Here is a 13888-nt window from a genome sequence, read left to right as displayed (position 1 = left end):
AGACTGGTGTACCAACAACAGGACTAGCACAACAACTTTTTAAAGAGCGATTTGTAAAGGTTCTTTAGTACCACGTTACCATGATAAAGGTTATCGATTATTACTTCATTAGACAAAGAAATCAATCCTCTGTACCATTAACAACTCTATTTGCCAAGAGTGTTTCCTTAGCTACTTGCCTTTACTCTAAAATATATGGTGATGGGATTCTGACCATTTACACAGCCATGATCTAAAGTCTGTCAGATCATAATAATATTAAATTAAAAAAATATGAAATGCTTTCCTATGATGCACAAAACCACATCACAAGCTGAAGGTTGGTGGATGTGTTTAATCATAGTTTAATTATGTTACATTCACAGTTTTTGATGAAAAATATATTAAGAAAATATACAAAACATTTTGCTTAAAAATGCAAGTGCAAAATAAATTTTCACTCCTGCCTTCATCCTTGTTCTTTACAGGCCACTATATTCATGTTTGCAATAACCTACAAACAGAGGTTCTGCTTGGATGCCACGTCTGTAAAAACAGAGCAAAAAGAAGAAAAAAAAATTTTCAGTAATTTGTAGTTTCGTATTTATTTATTTCATATATTTAACAACTTGCAACACACACACACACACACACATATATATATATATATATATATATATATATATATATATATATATATATATATATATATATATATATATATATATATATATATGGCTGCAATGCTGGTTTTTTTGGTCCATGTAGTTTCAAGAGTCAGGCAATTCTCAGTACCTGATTAGCATACAGCGGAAGTTCTCCAGGCGAGGGAAAGCCTGATCCACACTAGAGGTCTTTTCCTCATTACTCCACAACCTTTCAGCAGCTGCACTTGCTCTGGGCCTACATGCACAGTCATGTTGATCATTTCCATTATTTTGACAATAAAAAAAAAAAAAAAAATTCTCTCACCATAGGCGTGGAGTGAGATTGGTTGCGTCCACATACTCTCCCCACATGCAGACCTCACCGCCAATCACTAGCTCCTTCTGCTGCTCTGTGCCTGAACACAGCGGATAAAAACGGAAGGAGAAAGATATAGACTACATTTTAACAATAAAAGCACTGCAAACTAGAACACTCAACAGCAAGTCAGGCGTTTAGCATTTTACATTAGACATACACATACAGTAGACCAGGGGTGTCAAACTCAATCAAATATACTATACTATACTATACTATGATCAAATCTGACTCATAAAAGCCTTGGTAATTAGAGATCAATCTACATCAGTTAGAATTTTAGAATAGGCGAAATGCACCTCAGCAAAGCTGTGACCACCCAGCACTAAAGTTTGGCCAAACAACTGAGTGAAATGAATAATTATTGCCTGTAAATATGAAATTTAGCATTAGCTGAACCTAAAAAAAAGCACATATCTTCTGGCAGTCTCCAGATGGAACTACTCCACCATCACTCAGGCCACTAGCCCAATGGAGAATGGTCTGACACTGGAGACCCCTCTAACTGCAACACCCTGCCCAATATGTAGCTCCACACACCGGAAAAGTTCTGGGGCTGTACAGTGTAGGCATTGCGCCAGTCCTGCCCGTAGCTGATATGGTTGATGTACCAGGGAGCCGAAAGCAGTACTCTGTACCCAGCAAGAGTGATCCTGCCCAGCTCAGCTTGATAATCTGCAGGAACTCCTTTCCAGATCTCCACCACTGTGTCCTTAGGGATCTGAGAGAGTACACAGAGAAGGGTAATGCTCCTCTTCCCCCCCAACCAGAGTTTAGGGTTTCCCTCCTCCAAAACCCTGTTTGACACCCCTGCTCTACAGATGAAGTAGACTATGGCTTAGTTCATTAATTATTTACTTGAAACCTCCGAATGATACGTCTTCTAGTTCCTTGTCTTGATGAAGCAACTTGGCTCGTTGCTGACATCTGGTGGTAATATATATTATTATAATATATTGAGGAGTTGCCAGTTTATTAGTAATATTTAACAGAATGGCATGAGTAGTAAGGTAAAACAACATAGAATGGAATTCTCCACAGCACTGGCCATCTAACTTTTGTAGCAGTGATGTGTGTGATTTAGAACTAAATCATCCAGCATCAGTGAATAACCTTACCAGTGCTATTGTAGCTTAGTAAACCTACAGTGACCAAGAAGTGTTTTTACCTAATAAACGGGCAAGTCACTGATACTCATACTTGCACTGCAGATTTAAATGATTTCCACATTGAATATGTATACTGAACTGAATGAACTAACTCAGAGTAGAGTTCTATAGTATGGGTAATATGACAATATTTTAGCATGATCAGCACTAAAACTAATGTGCAGCGGTACACTTCAGTAAAATTAGAGAAAATGTTTTTAAATTGGATTTAATGGAGCACAGTATTTGATATGTTGAATCAAAATCAATGTACTATTAGTTAACATGTGGCAACAGCTGATGCGTTTTTTGGTCCATTTTGACCATCACAGAGAACCGATGAGAACTGAACAGCAAGTCATTACACAGCAACACACCACTACAATCACATCTTTCGGCAGTTAGTGCCTGACCCTTGAAGGCGAGAGGCCGCACGGTGTAGTACCGGGCCCAGTTGTGTGTAGGTCCAGGCAGATCCAGGTAAAAAGGTGCTGCCAGGATGACCTTCAGCCCTGCTTTTGTCACTCTGCGAACTTCGCACAAGTAACAGCCCCCCTTCCACACCTCCACCACATAGTGAGTCCTGTGCTAGAACACATGCCACTCATTTATATTAGTCTAAAGTAATTTAAAATACTGTAAAAATGCATTGTATTGCATTTTTGCACCAAGTTCAACAAACAAGCATGAATTGGATTCTATAGTGACCTTGCAGTGAATGTATATATAGACAGGAAACAAAATATGAAAGAGGTGGAAGAAGCTTTAAGGATAAAATGAGAAGAAAGCTTTGCACTTACTCGTTCACGATAGTCAAACACATCCTGCCAAACAATGGGGGTCTTGTTGAGTGCAGTAGTGATGTTCACAATGCTGAAATAATTGATAGATGAATGAATGAATCAGTACCAACCCAACATTCTCTGGATGTTTATTAGATGTAATGCATTTTATATTGTGTTTGAATTGAACAGCCTCTGAAGCCAGAGATGAAACTGACAAAGTAATAAGGTTAAGCAGCAACTCAACATGCTGCTCTTTAGCATATTAAGCTAAATACAATCTTAAAGGTGCCTACACATTTTTGTCTTGACTTATTACTATGTATTCCAAACCAAAAGAATCGACAGAAAAACTGGTCAGTTTTCTGAGACAATCATTCCCAGGATGTGCATCAGTAACACCATGCATATCACCACCTGACTGCAAGATATCAGAAAACAGCTAAGCTGCAGTAAAGGATGGACTGTTGAAGTTGCTGACTGACCTCAGGTTGCTAAATACACTAGCCCTTATGACTGCTGCTGAAGAAGGTGAATGGTGTGTAAGGAATTAAAATTGCAAGAAGGCACATCACAGTAAAAACTTGTGATGTCTTGCTATAAACCAGCCAATCAAAGCAGAGCTCATCAAAAATTTAAAAAAACGTAGTACATTATAGGGCCAAATCACAGGGTTGTAAATGGGTGTGTAAAAACTCATCTGGGCTTTTTCTGCCCTGACCAAAGTACTTTCCATGTAGACATCAGAAACACTTATACTGTAAAAATGCACCAAATGGCACCTTTAATTTAAACAAACAGGGCACACATTCCAGGTGCTTTATTTACCAAAAAAATAACAAAGCTACGTAAACTAGCCTTTATGAACTATTGTACCAGTATCTGCACAGTAGGGTAGAGATTTGTAAATGTAAGGAAGAGTGGCAGTCTCCGCATTGCTCTCTTACTTTTCTATGTAGTATGATTCCAGTTTGGTGTAATCCCCTCCAAAGCCCATCTTTGTCATGAATGCCTGTACGTTAGGGTTCGACTTCCTATTAAAAGCCATAATTATATGCAATGACACCTTTCTTTAGTAGTTTAGAACCAAGCACTCAAACATTTAATAATCAAGTAGAATAATATCAGTATAACTTCTGAAGGTTTACCAGCAGTTGAAATCAACCTCATCTCCACCCAGATGCACATAGGAATCAGGAAAGACTGATTTCACCTCTTTAAAGAGGCCACTCATGAACTGGTAGGTAGAGCTCAGGGTTGGGTCGACAGGGCCAAATGTTCCAGAGGGAACGTCTCCTTTATAGCAGGGAGTCAGCAGGTCTGGCTGCCCTAAGAACAAAGCACAATATAAAGCAACAGCACTGAAGTACACTTTACATACTCAGAGCCCAGTCGTAAACTGAAAGCCATTTATGGATGAGTATATGGATGTGATCTTAGACATTTCAAGATCCCGCACAATCTATGAACAGAACCTATCACTGTTCCTTTTTGCCTGCAAGCATGTGTGTGTTCGTGTTCGTCATACCTTTACCCCATGACTGGGTGTGTCCCGGAGTGTCAAACTCTGGTATCACCCTGATTCCTCTCAGTCTGGCATGAGCAATTACCCTCCTCACATCTGACTGTGTGTATATATGGGTCATTGGGTGAAATGCTCCCTGAAGCAAACACAAGCGTAAGCACATAAGTCATACTGTAACCCACGTCAACACTACTCAGAAACCAGATCAGTAAAATTATCCCCAACTTAAACGCACAGTGCTGCTTCAGAAAAATCCAAGAGAATGGTAAAAAATATATCAGTAAGAGCTGTATGGGCTACCTTGCTGCTAAGGTCTGGATAATTGTAGCTCTGGTAAGGGAACGAAGGGTCATCCACAATATGCCAGTGAAACACATTGAACTTACTATAGGCCATTGCATCCTACAAGGAGAAGAGGTATCAGAAACATATACATATATTTGCATATATTAATTTACCCAACAAATGTCACATGCATAGTTGGGCACAAGCAAAAAAAACAACAAAAACAAAGTACAGTACAGAATACATTGTCCTAAATGTATGCAGAAATGTACTCAGTGCAGTACATTACAAAAACACCTTCAGAATACATTTACAACACCTCTTAATAAGGCACACTGTTGTAATTTCTTACTTATGATTTTTGTAGTTTTGTAGCCATGTTTTCAGTCCTGCTGCTTGTCTCATCAATCAGCAAACATTTGGCCATACACGAACGACAACATCTTACTTTATAGTTGGTCACTATGCGTTTTTCACTTAATAAGAATGTAACATGCCACAAAATTCTCAGAAGAGTCAAGCACAGCATCGATGCTAAACTTGTCAATGTTAACAAGGTCCCTCGAAAAGAGCTCAGTAACAAACAATGAGATAAATAACAGCGATACATAAACAGATCATCAGCTGCTTTATAACTTCAGTGTTAGATGTATTTATTTTTGCTTCATTTAGACGCTGATTATTCCAAAGGAATTCTCCTAAAGTGTACAAAGTAAATATTACTAATACTGTATTCTGCATATGTTTGTCCAATGCTTGTGTTCTTATGTTACACGGTTATTAAAGAGTCTCTAGAAAAGTGAATAGTTACCAGAGTTTTCAGAATGATGTTCACAGGTAAATAATGCCTTGAAGTGTCCAGCAAAAGCCCTCTAAACTTGAAACGTGGGAAGTCCACAATTTCAGTCTTATTCACAAAATACTGCCAAGAAAAAGTCGGAGAAAAATGAGTATCACCAGAGTCAACTGTTAGTTAAGTACTTAATTGTTGCTTGGCTTCGTCATAAAATCCTCTAAAGTGTCCAAAGCTGATTTTACTGATTTGCAATTCTGTATCGTACTTACCAAGTCATATTTATCCTGGTATACCAGCTGACTGAAGGACTCCAGACCTGTTTTTTTTTATTTTTTTAAAAAAAAAAGGATTGAGTGTAATGTTTAACCTGACAGTTGTTATATTGCTATATCAAATAGTACTGGCTTGTTTTGTAAACAGTATTCATTTCAATAGGTCATAACAACTGATACGAGGCTGAATCACGTACAGAGATGTGTATCCTTCCAGACAAAATGAGGATAACTGCATTGATTGTGACAGACTGTACCTCTCAGTGCTCCCCATACTGACTCTGCCTTCAACACAGCTTCACCTGCAGACACACTCAGGTTATCTGTAGGTGGAAAAGACACAACACGTATCAGTCACCAGCAGTACGGTGTGCTCTTTAGGAGTACTCACCAAAACAAGTCAATGAATAAATGCATATACTCACAGCTTTCATCGGACTCTTCATTGGGGTATCCATCACATCCACCACTTTTGACACGCACAGATACTGTAAAGGCCTTTGGCTCCAACCAAATGTTACTGAATCCTGATAAATGCCCAAAAAGTCATAAAAATATGATACATTATGATCTTATTAGGGGATGAATGTAGTAGAATGTCCCAAAAAAAAAAGAAAACGACCATCACATCCTCTGGGGCTTTAAAGTGAGCAATATGAGCAAGGTCACTGCAGCTTAACAGATCTGGGATCCTCGCAGGGCAAAAGATTAGACAGGAACCCCAGTGGTTTTGTTCTGAACGTAACTTACCTGCCACACCTGCTCCGTCCGCAAAGTCTGGGAAAACCAGGCTGAAGTATCTTTTAAACGCAGCGTCCAGGACAGAGCATCCGCTCTGCGCAACTGAATCCCTGGCATAGCCAAAGGAGAACAGCTGAGGGTTTATAAGGTACCTGTCTGCAGACTGGCTTATTTGCTGTGGCAATGGCCATACTGCGTGCGCTTCTTCCGCTTCGTTTAGAAGAATAAAGAGCAGGAACACAAGCCGCACGAGCTTCGTCTTAGTCGGAAGCATGATCAACCTTATATGTCGCCCACCTCACCGAGTTACATACTGCCCAGGGGTCTGAACAACAGCAAGGTAACAGCAAGGTTTTAGGCAAAAAGAAAATGCTGAAGAGGTGAAAACACACTACGATGTCATGTGACACGGCTGTGTAAAAGTAGTCAGCTGACCCGCAGCAGCCTTATTCATTCGCTCCCGGCTTTTTTATTGCTACCGTCCGTGATGCTCCCACAGCTCCAGTAGGTCATGCAGAGGTCCAGTCCGTGTGTTTAATGCCCTACTCTAAACCAATTCAGTACAATAAAGTATTAATCATTAATGCTAGAAGCTGCGTCATCAAACACAAACACAACCACTACTGCGTCACTACTACAGCCACTAGAGGGCACTTGAGGCCACTATAAACCAAGGATATACATCCATATACATACACTGCTGCTGCTGTTCAACCTTCCTTGGAAACATTTCAACACAAAATGCCACTTTTAATGACAACGGCTGCAAATCTCAGACTTATTCAACCCCCAACCACAAATTATTCCATAAGACAGGCGTCTTTAGTACTTAGCAGAGCACCCTTTTGCTAGAATGGCCTGCTGTAGATGTGATGCATAGCCAGACACAAACTTCTGGCAGCGTTCCTGATAAATCTTGAGCAATGGCCTCTAGCTCACTAGCTAATATTCATGGGTTTGCATGCTGCAACTGCCTTCTTTGAATCCCACCTAACATTTTCTATGGGGTTCAGGTCAGGCGACCGTGACAACCGGTCCATGATTATCCAGGACATCTTCTGAAACCAACACTCTGAGACATGCTTGGGATTATTGTCCTCTTGACATTTCCTTCGAGAACTCACTGGTCAATCCATCTGGAGAAGTCTGAAGTCTTGGTGTATTGTGGATTTTGCAAACATGAGTCAGTCATGCAGATTTCTCCTTTACAACATCCGGAGAATTCAACCGTTTCTCTCTGAAGAGGCCACCCAGGTGCTTATTCAGTCTCTTGTCATTTCAAGACTTGATTACTGCAACTCACCTCTGGCTGGCCCTCCTATTCGTACCATCAAGGCCTTGGAATTGATGCAGAATGTGGCGGCACAACCTGGCTTCAATGTTTCTAAGTTCAGCCATGTAACTCTTCACTGGCTTCCTGTTGCTGCCCGCATCAGATTCAAACCCCTGATCATGGCCCAAAAAGCCAGGAATGCCCCAACCTCTCCGTACTTGATGACAATGGTCAAAACCCAGTCTGTTCCAAGAGCCTTTCAAGCTTCGGGTAAGGCTTGGATTGACCCTTACGATGCACGGAAGTGTCTGAATAAGTCGCTTGCTGTTTTCAAATGCCATCTGAAGACTTCCAAGAGTATTCAGGCAAAGTCTAGTATGTTGAGTAATGTGTATCTAGATAGCCATACTGACTTTTGTATTTGGCAGCATCTAGCTTTGAGGTATCTTTTGGATTTTAACCTATACATACAGTTATGATGTTATCTTCTAGGCAGAATGTATGTGGCTTATTTATGTAGTTTTGAGAATTTTGGTGCTGATGTTTCTTGTGCTTTTGGGTCAGTATAGGTGTATGTCTTAAAGTTTGGGCATTGAGACCTTCAGTGTTTAGTAGATGCCATACTGTGCAACCCGAAACCTCAGCGCATGCTGCCAACAAATCTTGCTGCATGTCTTTTGCAGGGTTTTTAACACCCTCCCTCCTCAGGAATCTGGTGGCAGCCGGTGATTGCTTCCTCTTTCTGTCAGGTTTTGATAGTCCCGCCAGGGTTCCTTTAACTTTGAACATGTCAACTATGCTTTTAACTGTATCTCTGGGAACAAACCGTAGTTTTGCTCTGTTTTTGTCTCCCTTTCCGTGTTTGTACAAGGCAATGATCTCTTGGTCTTGCTAATAAACCTAATTTGCAATGGGGGTTGGATCATTTCAATTGAAACGGTATATACAATGCCTATGCAAAGTAAACTTTAAAGTTATGTCATGTTCAATATAATTTGCCTTTTTGGACAAGATTTACCACCTGATTTGGTGTAGATAGGTCTCAGTCAGGCTTGCACATCTGTACACTGCAATTTTTAAGTCCATTCCTCTTTGCAAAACTTCTAAAGCTCTGTCAACCGTCACAGGAATTGGGCACGAACAGCTCTCCACTCCAGGTCATTTGCTATATTGTCTTTAAACAATTTCTGTGTAGCTTTCACTGTGTGCTTTGGGTTATTGTCTTGTGGAAAATACATTTTCTTCCAAGTTGCAGACTGAATCAGATTGTCCTATCGGATTTCCCTAGATTTTGCTGCATTCACTTTACCATCTACCTTCACAGGCCTTCACATCTTTATATATAACCTATTGTATTTATATATAACCTATTGTAGAAATACATTGCCCATGATTCCATTCATACAAGCAATAAAATGTGAAAAAACCCAAGGGAAAAACTTTTTATAGGCATTGTATAAACACTATGGCACAAACATATGTCCAAATGTTTGTGGACACCCCTTCTAATGAATGCATTGAGGTACTTTTGGTTTTACCCATTGTTGACACAGACACTGACACACAGCTGTCTAGTCTCTGTAGATAAGTTCTACCAATAAAACAATTCTTTGGAGCAGATAAACATGAACCTATTGGCACTATGCCTAATGCCAGGTGTGCCACAAACATGGTTAAGACTGCTGACTTGACAGTTGTCCAGAAGTTGTCGAATCATAAACGCCATACACAAGGAGGGTAAGCCACAGATTCATTGGCTGTAATGGTTTCTGTGATAGTATGCTTTTTTACAGAATTCTTCAAGTGAGCAGAAACATTAGAACATGTGACTGATGGTGTTTCTTGCTTCCGTGTTGTGCCCTGTTACACTGATTGTTTTCATTGGTTTGAGTCTGGGGTTTCACTTGTGAAGCCTTCATTGGCTGTCAGAAAATGAAAAACCAACATTGACACCAGACAGTTTTCTGTCATAGAAAAAAAAAACACGCAATTTTCAAGCTGAGAAAAGAGGGAACTGATCAGAGGCATTGCACATTTGAGCACATCCAGTACACCAATTTTGAATGTCCTGAAAAAGAACAAAACCACTGGTGTACTAACAATTACACATCAAACAGGTTAGCCAAGTAAAATAACAGTAGTTGATGACAGAAAAATTGCAAGAACTGTGAAAAAGAAAACAAAGGACAACAGTCAGTGACTTCAACAACCTCCAAAGGACAGGGCGGAGTCTCAAAAAGACTTAGACAGCGGAAATGTAAAGGTCATACCACAAACCGCCAATCTCTCATCAGCAGTGAGGATCAGAGTCTTCGATTATTCAAAGATTACCCATAGTAGTTCTGTAAAAAACGTATGGACTCAGAGCAATGAGCAATGTGAACTTCTGCTAAAATGATGGGAAGGTCAAAATGCGGAGAAAAAGATTGATTTGCTCATGATCCAAAATATACAAGCTCATCAGTCAAGTACACTAGAGGTAGTGGCATGTATTTAGTGTATCTTAGCAGTGCCTTGGTCTTGCATGGCTGCCTCCTGGATTGGTTCAATAATATTCCTTAATGATGTGACAACTTCAGAAATCTACAGAAGCAGTTCACAGTAGTACATCTAATTGAATCTGGAGGACCTTTATAATGCAAGATAATGACATTGCCAACATGACACTTCATTGGGGAGTGAAAGTGGAAGGTTGTAGACTGACCTATTCAGTTACCAGACCTTAATGTAATGAAGCATACATTTCACCTCCTGAAAAGGAGACTACAGGAAGTAACTCCTTAAACTAAAAAATATGTGGTAAAAAAGAAACATGCAACATATTGGTGGTCAGTGAGTCACCGGCTTGATGCAGTTAATTGCAAGCAAGAATTAAGTGTTGCAACCAAATAATAAGTGTTATTGACTTTAATTTATGTTAAGACTATTTGTTCCTATATGTTTGCTCACATAAAAGTAAGTTATAACCAATCAGGCAAATCAAACCTCCCATATGACTGTCAGAAACCTGCACATACATATTTTTTTTTGCAAGAGTCAAAAGAAGGAAACCTTCAAACTAAACAGTCAAACCTCTAGACGAACCAGACCATGTTTGAAAAAAAGGCTGTCAAACCATCTGTTAAAAGTCTGAAGATGAAAAGAGGATGGGTTTGCAAAAGGATAATACTCACCTCAAAAAGCTTTGGGAATGGCCCTCACAGTTTCATGACATAAAACATAATAGAACATTTGTGAATAGATCATAAACACACCTCTATAATAAACACCTTCTGTCACCTAATCCATGTCTCACTAGTGCCATCTGAACCAATGGTGGTTATTCCCTCTATTAGGTAGGTGATCATAATATTCTAATATGACTATATATACACTGTTATTTATTTATCTATTTATATTTGTTTATTTGTTTCCCATATGTATGTGTGGGTAATGAGCTTCACACCAAGATTAGAGATTAGAGACCCGACCAGAAACCAAAGTCTTCTTCCTCTGGCCACTGTTACTATGCTCTTGAGCAAGGTTCCCTCTCGTATGTTGCTGAAGGGTTTGATGTTGAATGTAAACATTGTTGAAGTTTCAAAACATGCTGCTCACACCTGGCCATGCAGTTCATATACAGAAATTAAACTGCAGAATCATCACATTTTGCATTCATTGTTTTTGTGATGTCATGAGTGAACATTTACATAGATTTACATAGATATAAATAGGGTTTCTGCTCAAAATGTGTTTGAAAAGCCAATCAGATCCAGAGATCACTCAGATACACTATTCTTAAAGGCACAGTACCACAAATAGCCTGTTCAATTCTAACGACAAGAGGTTGACAAGAGGTTGGAAATTGATCATTTAAAAATGAATGATGATGATATACATAAATTGATAAATAAATTAATATATGGGACCTTTAAGCTGACTTACTGGAGGTGCAAGAAAAAACTTCTATAGGTTAGTCTTGGCTAGTTTGTGTACACAGCTTCACAGTTGCTATGATTGGGAACACATGGAAAAAATGCTGGTGCAGCTTTAATCTACACCCATCAGCTGATCTCACTAAATGTTCCTTATTAGTTAGAAGACTCACCAGAGGGTCACTACAAATTATATACATAAACCACTACACTCCTTAACAAATTGGCTTCCTTTGCTTTTCCACTGTGGCTTTGCAACAAAAGCCAAAGCCAAATCTCAACAAAGGTGACTCATCTGTTTTGTCACTCTTAAGAAAAATGATTCACTCTGGAAAGTGTAAGTGACACGTCCCAAAACACTATTTGCATCGCATACTGCATTCCTTATGACAGAGTGGCAGTTGTGTACTCTACTTTCCCATAAACACTGAAGTGAATACATTATCACAGCTCTCAAAAATATTTATAAGTTATACAAAAGTGAAAAAAAAACCAATGTAGGCTGTTTTTAGGATTGCCACTGATAGAGTATTAACTGTACTTTGAGTTGTCACTGTTTTTACAGGACTTAACCACACCCTGTGAACCTGATGAAACACTCCTAACTGGTTTGGTTTCTACCCTGTTCACACAATCATCCTTTAGGACAGTACAGTTTTTTGGAAAGACCATATACTACAGACATAGCTACTGTAAAGATTGCTAGTATACTGAGCAGACACATATATATATATATATATATATATATATATATATATATATATATTGTATTATATTGTATTGTAATGAAATGATGTATGCTATTCACTTCACTTAACGTCTGGTTTTAATGTTATGGTTGATGGCTTTTACAAAACATTGTGTTGGGTGGGGTTTTTCCCAATGTTCTGTAAACCTTGTCCAACCATAACAATTGCAAAGAATGCTATGTAAGCTATCTGAGGGTGGAGCATAGGCTATTTTAACACACACATACACTTAAAGTTAGTTAATATATATCAAATATAGAATGTAGTAACTGATACCATTATGAATTCATACTTTAGCCTGTAAAGTCATATGTGTACTGATGGGTTGTACCCTCCCAACATATGAAAATTAAAATTTCAATGTGGCACAAAGTGGAAATGACTAAGATTTAAGGTGGATTAAGGCGGTGCACTGTTCCATTTGAAATAGGCTACTCCCTTGCAGGCAGGGCCCTCCTTTCCCTGCAGGTCTAAAGTAGCCTGAGGACATCTGATGACTATGTTCCTGCTCCTTCGTTTTGCTGCAAAATCACTAAAACAACTTTCTCCACATGATTCACATAGAAGAACTTTAGCTGGATAAGCACACCACACCAGAACATCACTCTGTAAATTCAACATCAAGCATCATATCCACTGACTCCTAAACAGGTGGTGGCCACACATGCCTTTAACACCTGTTTGATCAGACTTGATTTGGTGCTGTCATTTAAATGGCGCTGTGGGAAAGGAGAGGTGATGTCTGATGCTGAGGTCAACAGGTGGTACCATTCAGCCACTCCTAAAAACTGTCACTCCTTCACACCTCTTTGACTCATCTCTTTCACTCCCTCTCTCTCTCTCTAACTCACAATTAAAGTAAAGACACTTGGTTTTCAGTAGGGCGTTGCCAGGGCTGGATGTAGCCTATAACTTGGTCACTCCTAAGATTTTATCTCAGATCAACTAACTTACAGAAGAGGACTTTCTCTTAACGCAGTAAGAAGGAGAAAACTTTCTCTCTAAGTGGATCTTACCTTTCACCAGCCAATACCGTATCTTCATGGTGCATGGTGAGTACAAAGACTGGGTTCAAACACTCTCGGTTTCCAGTTGTTTGTTGGTTAGATTTCATTATAATTATAAAACAGTGCCTTGCACTTTGATGCATTAGCAAATGAGTATCACAGACCGTCCTCTTCTGAGCTCATTTGACTGTAATAATATTGTCATGGATCTAATATTTTAGGTCAAACGCAAACGTACTTCTGCGTTTAAATGTGGACATGTACAAAACGTGTGAAATCTTTTGATACACTGTCATTTTAGGAAGGTATCATTGGGTTGCCATGGCAGTAGTGAAAACATGTATACTTCAGGCATCAGCAAGATAAGGAAACAGGCTTGATGCAGACACACACT

The 13888-nt window shown here is 39.3% G+C and overlaps 1 protein-coding gene across 6 annotated transcripts; it reads right to left on the bottom strand.

The window, feature by feature from the left end:
• Positions 1 to 319: 319 nt before the first annotated feature.
• hexa (hexosaminidase A (alpha polypeptide)) lies at positions 320 to 7064 on the bottom strand. 6 transcript variants are annotated; one of them, XM_072670624.1, is made up of 14 exons: positions 6561 to 7017; positions 6236 to 6337; positions 6008 to 6133; positions 5808 to 5854; positions 5554 to 5664; positions 4758 to 4859; positions 4461 to 4593; positions 4081 to 4261; positions 3880 to 3966; positions 2951 to 3023; positions 1543 to 1723; positions 952 to 1042; positions 775 to 882; positions 320 to 525 (listed from the first exon to the last, which is right to left on the bottom strand). In XM_072670624.1, exons 1-14 carry the CDS (start codon positions 6823 to 6825, stop codon positions 462 to 464), a joined length of 1671 nt encoding a protein of 556 aa, XP_072526725.1. In that variant the 5' UTR covers positions 6826 to 7017; the 3' UTR covers positions 320 to 461. The 6 variants fall into 6 exon arrangements, with proteins under 6 accessions (XP_072526725.1, XP_072526732.1, XP_072526770.1 ...); XM_072670631.1 differs by having other exon boundaries at positions 6068 to 6133; positions 6561 to 7013; XM_072670658.1 differs by lacking the exons at positions 320 to 525; positions 775 to 882; positions 952 to 1042; positions 1543 to 1723 and adding an exon at positions 1754 to 1929 and having other exon boundaries at positions 6561 to 7040.
• Between the last annotated feature and the right edge of the window lie 6824 nt (positions 7065 to 13888).

This window comes from Salminus brasiliensis, chromosome 2, assembly GCF_030463535.1.
Source record: "Salminus brasiliensis chromosome 2, fSalBra1.hap2, whole genome shotgun sequence".
In the NCBI taxonomy this organism is placed as follows: Eukaryota; Metazoa; Chordata; class Actinopteri; order Characiformes; family Bryconidae; genus Salminus; species Salminus brasiliensis.
This window is presented reverse-complemented; position numbering and strand designations above follow the sequence as displayed.